The sequence below is a fragment of the Pseudorasbora parva genome, chromosome 2 (genome assembly GCF_024679245.1).
Source record: "Pseudorasbora parva isolate DD20220531a chromosome 2, ASM2467924v1, whole genome shotgun sequence".
Lineage (NCBI taxonomy): Eukaryota > Metazoa > Chordata > Actinopteri > Cypriniformes > Gobionidae > Pseudorasbora > Pseudorasbora parva.
The window spans coordinates 47560097-47569375 of NC_090173.1; the positions used below are offsets into that span (position 1 = coordinate 47560097).

Sequence of the window (9279 nt, forward strand, 5' to 3'; positions counted from 1 at the left end):
TGATCACAGGAATACATTTAAAATAAAATGACAATACATTTCACAATATTACTTTATTATTGTATTTTTGATCACATAAATGTAGTCATTCTTTCAAAAACATAAAATCTTACTGACCCCAAACTTTTAAAACGGTATTGTGCATATTTAAATATATTAAAAAGTTCCATGAGCTCCCTGATCCAACATTCTAGAACTCAAGAACATTCCAGATGAATCTGATTCTCTCAAGTAATGTCCAGAAAATACTCATCCACTCTGACGAATGAATAAAGAAATGATTGACATTTCAATGTAGAAAAAGAAGAAGCTTTATTGGGGGTCTGGGTGATAATTACAGTGGTAGGACGTGAGGATGGAGATCATGTCGGCTGCTGTTGCTCTGGAGGTTTCTTTTGTTGCTGATCTTGAATGCTGAGCTCTTCGTCCAGGCGCTCTTTCGCCCGCACCACCTACAAGAGTCCCAACACAAATAAATCAATATTTCTCTGCTGTCTCTAGATTTACTGCTAATTACAGGCTTGTTTTCGTTAAGACTTATGAATCGTCAGGTAAGTTTATATGACAAAGATGTACTAAAAAAACAAAACCGACTAAAATTGCTGTATTATTCAGACCAGGCCAGTAGATGGCGCTCTCACTACGCACCTATAGAATGAATGTGTTATAGAGTGGTTCAGGTATGACATCACTTTGTAGACCAATCAGCAGTTAGGATCGCCCCATAGGATTTTGGATTATGGATTATTGTAAAAACAAGCTGTGATCAACACAAGTTTATGATCCTTAAACATTTTGTCCATCAAGATTATAATCACAGATGAACACAACTTTTATTAATTTTGAATGCAGTCGGCAAAAATAAAAAGCTTAAGATCTTATTTTCCCAGAAAATTAATTAGATTAGTTTATAAGAGCACAATTATGAGCATAATGAGGCTGTAGAAGTGCAGAGTTCACCTTAACAGCGTAATGTGGTTTAATCTCCACGACTGCCTCTGTAGTCCCATTTAGCCATTTGTTAGCAACCGCCTTTTTGAAGACATGTAACAGCTTCAAAAAAATCACCAGTGGGGTAATACTGATGCATTTTATGTCGTCGAATAAAACATGAAAGTGTCTTGAGCTTGTTTTCACCACAGACTTTATTTCAGCCATTTAACCAAAACCTCATTCAACACATTTACTTTGGGACAAGGAAACCAGAAGCATAAAATGCTAACTCGGTTTTAGTGTTTTGGTCTACAAAGTGATCTCTCATACATACAGACGACGTCACCATTTTCAAAAATTCACATTTTTGTAGTTTACATGCTGACGATAATGGTTTCGTTTTTAAAAAAAAACTTGCTCTTTGAAACATGTTTTCAAAAGTTTGCTGTTTTCAGGTCCCTAAATTGCTGTCGTCGTAAAAATGAATTCAGTTTTAGTTGCATGTAAACTGCCCCTAAGATTGCATCAGAATTCAAATGCCTTTGTAACTTTTATTTTCTAAAAGATTTTCTATCTTTTGGAGCATATTTGTGAAAAAGACAATGACAACTAGCCTAGAAATCTAGACGCACCCTAGTGGCAGCAAATCTAATTTGCCGTGAGTGTCGTCTAGCAACTCTCAATTCACTTCTGAGCTGTAAACGGCAAACTCTGGTCGGGCCAATCACATCGTGAATAGAGTCGGTAGGCGGGACTTAACATAATGACGGCAGAGTTGCGTTTGCGAAGCTTCTATTAAACAAAGAAACTGGCGAACGGCGGTCTTTCGAATCAGCTCTGACCGCCACTCTGGAAGACTTGGAGTTAAGCTTTTCTCTGAGAAAAGAACGGCACTGAAGTCATTCTTAAAAAGGGAAGATGTGTTCGGAGTTTAGCCGACCAGATACGGCGAATGTTTAATCTATCAGCGAGCTCTGCTTCACCTTCGTTGCTCTGGTTGGTGTAGCGCTATCCTATCGCGTGCAGAGGGAGTTTGAAAGACAACGGTTTATCCCGCCCCTCGGATTGAGCCCTGTCTATGGTGAGTTTCCAGACCAAACATCTTGATGTGGGTCTGGCTAAATAACAACAGCACTTTCTAAATGTCTCTTGAATTTTTGATAGTGACAGATAAAAATAGCATAAAAATACCATAAAGTAAACATGCAGGGGGAAAAAAACACATTGAGAGACTGCCAAACCAAGTTTCTTTGACCACTACTTTTCTTTATCACTATTGCGGCCTGAAAGATCTAAAACCATGTCTCTGAAACTACAAAAATGACCAGTTTGATTGACAGCATCACTGCTTACCTTTGACTGAATATAGAAAGAACCGCCAACAGCTTTGTCATTGACTTTAAATAAATGCTCATAATTCTGTAGAGAAAATCAAACCACATCAAATTAAAACATATTTCGTCACAGAACGCTGTAATAATGGCGTCATGTGTGCAGTAGTGTCAAATGCTGATCTAGTTTTTACACTGAGACCGACTCTTACCTTCTGGATCTCCTCTGGTGTTAACGTTGAGACGTTCAGTATCTGTTGGGCTTCTTGTAAAGTCATTCCTGTGAAACTGGACGCAGCCGCAGACTGTCTGCCCGCTTGACCCCGCGCCTCCGCAGCCGCCTGACTGGCTGCATTCACATTCACACAAGACACTACAGTTATATTTCACTAGTAGTAAGAGCCCCAAATATGATACAATTAGAAGAATGCATTTACATTATAGCATTTGGTGCTTATTTCATGGAGACATTAAAGGGATAGTTCACCCAAAAACGAAAATTCTGTTTTTAATTACTCGCCCTCATGTCGTTACAAACCCGTATAAGACCTCTGTTCATCTTCATAACACAAATGAATACATTTTTGATGAAATAAGAGATTTCTGTCCCTTCATTGACAGCTGCGCAACTACCACTTTCAAGCCCCGGAAAGCTAGTAAAGACTTTATTAAAAGTAATCCACCCGACTCCAGTCGTTCAACCAAAATCTGATTTCATAAGAAATAAAATAAAATCTTCATTTGTGTTTCAAAGATGAATAAAGATCTTATAGGTTTGAAACAACATGAGGATAAGTAAATGATTACAGAATTTCATTTTTGAGTGAACTATCATTTTAAATACAATTAGATCTATAAATAATATACTAACAACAAGAACATTTACCAATTATAAAATTGATTTAAATTTGAAAATAAAAGAACATTTCTTTGCACCGACCTGCAAATTCTTGACGTAAAGCTCTTGCAAAAGCTCGTCCGACCACCTGAGCGCCCATCACAATGATCTGAGCCAGATATTTGGCCTGTGTGAACACAAAAACACATTAAACATACAAATCACAACATTAAACATAAGGAAAGGGTCCTAAACTAAGATTGTTACAAAGACGGCACAAATGTGACTGCCACATTCTTATTTCTTAATCTCCTGGGTGCCACTGTCCATGTACAAGGACTATATTTTTGGCTTATATTTGGATCATATTTGAGTGAATTTCTCTGACACCATACAAGTCTGGATGTCCTGTAAAGAGCACATTGAGGGCTTTTCAGAGACACCATTTGTTATGAGGTTTCACCAGGACAACAACTTCTTGGTCTTAAAAAAATGACTGAATGATCAAATGTAGCACTCTTATGGAAATATGATAATATTGTGTAATTAATATTTAAATCAGTCAAATTTTCAAACTGTTTGTTATAAATTAACATCTCAGGAAAATGTTATGCCATTTCTAAATGAAATATGACTTTCTGTAACAAAACAGGGCAACGATTTCATAGATGTCCACTTAATAGGACACCAGAACATAAAGCATCTTTATCATCCATTTTGCACAAGTGAATTGCTTAAGAAATTAAATGTTCCTATAAAATGTTAGATATTATAATGAAAAAATTGCTATTGATTACTCCCATTATTACACTTCTTTTTTCATGACATGTTGCTCCAAGAAACAATTAATATGCAAATTAGATTCTGTATGGAGCAAAACCCATGCATGGTCATTTTACCCACATATTGATTGCAACAAAATACTCCTTTAGTTATATCTTTCATAACATAGTTGAGAAGCATCTTTAAACAAAGTTTGGTTAAAAAAATCCTGAAACCTGAAAATTGATTGCAAAAAATAAACAATTTTCATTTGTTTCTTATGCTCTAAGTCTAAACAATGTAGTGACAATTTTTTTTTTTTTTTTTTTACTAAATTCAAAAAACTTCTCCTGGGTCTTAGGACGATAATAAAAGGTTTTAACAAAATTGTTTCATCATAAATAATGTTAAATAAAGACTGAAATAAACTAGTATATATATATATATATATATATATATATATATATATATATATATATATATATATATATATATATATATATATAACACACGTCTTTCAAGCCAACATATTTCTTCATTGCTTCACACATTGCCCATCAGCCTCTTTACACCACTTCTGCAGTCAGACTTATTAACCGATCATACAACGATATTCGGTTCATAATATGACAGTATTCTTTTAATGGAAATGAAATACAAGGTCGTTGCATAACGCTATCTGATATTCACCAATGACATCAGATGAAATATAGATGAAAGTATGAAATATAGACCTGCCGACATAAAACGACCATAATCTGTATATGAATATACACATACCATGGTGGATCTAATGTGTTGATATTGAACACTTCAGTTGAGGACGAATGTTTTCACGTGCAGCTCCATCAATGTTGATCAAACCGGAGAAGAAGAGCCACAAACACACACAACACACACCGACACCTGCTGGCTGGAGGAGAGGAGGATGTCAACGGAGGCCAGAGACAGTTGTGACGTCATTTAGTAGGGCAGCACGGACGCCATAAAAATAAAAATGTTAAATATAAAAATAGACCGGTCTCCTACGACAGTTGGGTTAAAATGATATTCTAATGCTTTCACGATTGATAAATAAGGAGTGTTATTCATATAGAATGTTTAACGATATTTGGTATTTCGATGAAATACAGAAGTGTTGAGTCAAGGCATTAGTGAATCTCATAAGCCATCGACGTTTACGAGGGGTGTCTGTTAAACGGTGTTGATATTAAAGAAGCAAATGCAATAATAATTTTTTTTGACGTTTGATTTGCCCTGAAAACATTAGCTATAGACCGGGCTAGCTTAGTCTATTTTGTGGAATAACCATTTTAAGAATATGAATTAAAGATTTATTTGGACTTGCCTATAATGACAAATACTGTACCAATAATAAAGTTAATGAAGTATATTTTAAATTATTATCAGGCCTATTATTTATCCAACAAACCAGTTCCTAAAAAGATATTTACTAATCTTTCTGAAACTATTTTACATATTTCTTTCTAAGTGGAATTAAAATTAATATGGAGAAAAGAGATATAGAAAAACATATAAAGACAAGAGTCACATTTTTATGTTAAATCTTATAACATTACTTGGGAAATTTTATATACACAAATGTAAATGGAATTCCTTAGAACATTAAATGTGAAACATTTGTATCTTTCAAAATGTTTTTTTTTTTTAAATAAATAAAATACCATTATATTTTTAAAATGACATTTTTTAAAATGTCTAATAATTGAATCCCTTGTTATGATGCTATGGTGGATCACTTATGAGATATAATATTTTTCAGTGTTCAGTATATAATATTCATATAGCATTTGTCACATGTTCATTTGCAATGGTTTTGTGCTACAATACAAATTAGATACCTCAAATGTGAATTTTGAACAAACACAAAACAACATTTATATTATTACATGAAAAATGTGTCAATAACATTTTATTGAAAAATATAAGTGATGATAATAATAATTATTATTTCTAATAATAAATAAGCACTTAATTCCATATTTCTCAGCTCTCAATGTTTTATTTTGAGACAACATTCCAACAAGACTGATTCCATTCCAAAAGAGAAGTGTAAAACATTATTGCCTATAAAGGGTTCAAATGAATGCAATTACAAGTGCCGTGAAAAAGCATCAGGTAACAAAATTAGCTCACATTTAAAAAAACACTTAGCAGACCATTAACACATCTATTAACAACTCCTGTTTATGTGCGAGCACATGGTCACACGTCAAGCACAGGACATTAACATGCATGATTCCTTTCCTGATGTAAACATGTTCTTCTGTTAAAAAACAAGCAAATGAAATGAGTTGTATTGCCTTGTGATAGACCTGATTAGGAGAAAACCCTCATGAAGTAGATTTGTGTTAACACTGTTCGTGAGGCCGAGCAGAAGGAAATATACAGAGAGGAATACATTCCTGTTTTAAAAAGGAGTGTTTTCATTCAATTAGAGGTGCACAGAAAGTTTTGCCCCAGAGATATTAAAAAAAAACATTTTAACGCTGCAAAGAAAGTGCATTGCAAAGAACATGAAAAGTCTCTTGCACCTAAAGGAGGTGACATTTAATCCCACAAATTACCACAATATTAATGTACATTTAATCACATTTCAAAAGTCTAATTTCACCGATGAAAACATCCAGAGAGGTTTTGTGTTACAGGCATGTGCTATCATGCAGTCATCCTAGTCAATAACAGCAGTACAAAACGTATGCCCATTAAAAAATCAAAACATCAAAAAACCCTGTCGTACTTTTTAAATGTGCGTCGTGTCCGAGATGAACATCTGAGCTGTGCATATGAATGTGTTTATGTATGAGGAATCATATTTAACCATTAGTAACAGATATTAATATTAATACTCCAGTTAAACCAATGCAAGGAGATGACGGATCGATGATCTGGAAGATAGAAGGAGTGAATCATCAGGCCGTCTGAGGTGAAGCTGATGAGATGTGGAGCGTTTAAGAGGTTTAAAGGTAATTTGGCACCCTGGAATGGCAAGATTTAAAATCAGCAGGTACGTCCCATGTCTGCTTTGGCACCCTGACTGGACCGCGAGGCAAGGCTTGTGTGTTAGTCGTCCTGAAACACACATGCAGACAGGATTTAGAACATTTATGGTGTCATGAATCAACTGGTGTGTGTGTGTTTTTCTATCCTGGTGGGGACTTCCACCTGAATGCACACCGACACATGGGGACTCGTGTCACTGTGGGGACCTAAATTAAAGTACCCATTGGAACAACATCTTATTCTGTATGATATATGAGTTCTTTTGAAAATGTAAAACTGCAGAACGTTTTGTGTGATGGGTAGGTTTAGGTGTAGGGTTAGTATAAGGAGAGAGAGATTATATGGTTTGTACTGTATAAAGTGTCAGTGTGTGTGTGTGTGTGTGTGTGTGTGTGTGTGTGTGTGTGTGTGTGTGTGTGTGTGTGAGTGTGTATGTGTGTAGGATCAGTTCTTCACTCACCCACTCGTCTTCATCCACCCCCTCATATGACTCCTGTGGCAGAGGGTCTTCCCTGTTTCCCAGCTTAGCCACCATGGCACTGAGCAACTGCAAGAAATACACACAATTGTTTGACAGACAGACCGACCGACCGACAGATAGATAGATGATAGGCGGACAGACAGACAGACACACCTCCTCTTTTTTCTGTTCATCAGTTTTCTCCTCCAGATAGACAGAGGAGGGCAGGTACTTCCTCACAGGAGCCTCTTTTGGTGCTTCACTCACTGAAGAAAAGGACATAAGGAAAGGTATTTTAAAACTATGGTGTAGCAGTTTGGCAGTCTCTCTCTCTCTCTCTCTGTCTTTGGTCAATTGTGTTTGGTGAAGTTGAGCTGTACCGGGCATCATGTCTTTAGGCCTCAGGCTGATTTTGCGGTGCTGTCCATTGGATCCAGAGAGCCAGGCTGCAGCTGTCAGAGATGCTTCCCACCACACTGCAGTCTCAGGAAAAACATCATCCTGGAAAAACTCTTTCTATGGAGTCGAGACAGATTCAAATATTTACTTGTGATCATTTAGCATGAGAAACCCTGCAATGTAAGTGCTCAAAAATGATCGAACTAATGGAATGAAGAAATACAGACATAATATCAATCAAAATATTATATAAAAAACAGTATATGTGTACTCTTTGATCTTGGACTGTGTATTCCCCAAATGCCCACTAGAGGTCAGTGTTGTCTTGTTGTGGTGTGAGGGTCTCTTACTTTGACACGAGGCACTCTGAAGGCCACAGGTTCAATGGTGCTCTTGCCGAGTCGGATGGCTCGAGCCACTTCCACATCACGCACATCACATTCAATTTTTGGTAGGAAACACAGCCCCTGTCCCAACATGGTAGAACATTTGTGAAACTTTCAGTATTTGTGCAGTTTACAAAAACCTTACATTTTCAAAGAAATATATATATATATATATATATATATAGATACATGTACGATATATATATATCGATCTTACATATATGTATGTATGTATGTAAATAAATACACCTATCAGGCATAACATAATGACCAACTTTCTAATATTGTTTTGGTCACCCTTTTGCTGTAAAACAACCCTAACCCATTGAGGCATGGACATGAGGAATCTGGAGGCCAAGTTAACTCCTCGAACTCATTGTTGTGCTCCTCAAACCATTCCTGAACCATTTCTGCTTTGTGGCAGGAGCATTATCCTGCTGAAAGAGCCACAGCCACCAGGGAATACCGTTTTCAAGAAAGGGTGAACATGGTCTGCATCAATGCTTAGGTAGGTGGTACGTGTCAAAGTAACATCCTCATGGATGGCAGGACCCAAGGTTTCCCAGCAACATTGCCCAAAGCATCACACTGCCTCCGCCGGGTTGCCTTATTCTTATAGTGCATTCTGGTGTCATGTTAATTTCACCTGTCATAATGTTATGCCTAATATATCCCACCCACTAACAGGTGCCATGATGAAATAATCTGAGATAATCAGTGTTATTAATTTCACCTGTCATAATGTTATGCCTAATGTGTATGTGCATATAAATCGTATGTACGTATGTACTGTGTTTATTATTCACATGATTTTTTAATAATGATTTTCAGAACTGTAACAATGCAGGTATGTATTGCACTGTATTACAGTAAAACTGTTGTTTTGTAATTATTTGTTTTTATTTGGAAGTCATTATTGTTAGTTAATTAAAAGACAGCATATCAAATGCTCATTATGTACAGTGTAAAAATAAATGTATATTTAATAAAGACAATAAAATAACATGCTTAATGCAAAATATAATTCACTTTCTTGAAATTTTTAGGATAAAATATTACCTAAAATATGATATCTTCATAAGATGTAAGTGCAACAATAGCACTAATAACCAGATGGCAAGAGGAAGATTACAGTAACAATATAAC

At 35.8% G+C, this 9279-nt stretch overlaps 1 protein-coding gene across 3 annotated transcripts in view; it reads right to left on the reverse strand.

Annotated features, from left to right (window-relative positions):
* Positions 1-293: 293 nt before the first annotated feature.
* Positions 294-9279, reverse strand: part of coro7 (coronin 7) — a 173048-nt gene continuing 164062 nt past the window's right edge. Inside the window, exons 24-31 of one of the 3 annotated variants that reach the window (XM_067422754.1) lie at positions 8098-8214; positions 7729-7864; positions 7523-7614; positions 7349-7435; positions 3205-3289; positions 2477-2613; positions 2287-2352; positions 294-452 (exon numbers count right to left, since the gene is read on the reverse strand). In XM_067422754.1, coding sequence (XP_067278855.1) covers positions 363-452; positions 2287-2352; positions 2477-2613; positions 3205-3289; positions 7349-7435; positions 7523-7614; positions 7729-7864; positions 8098-8214 — 810 coding nt within the window. In that variant the 3' untranslated portion in view covers positions 294-362. Of the gene's footprint in view, positions 453-2286; positions 2353-2476; positions 2614-3204; positions 3290-4644; positions 4772-5873; positions 6958-7348; positions 7436-7522; positions 7615-7728; positions 7865-8097; positions 8215-9279 lie in introns of those variants that run through there. The other 2 variants (XM_067422745.1, XM_067422737.1) reach the window with 2 other exon arrangements.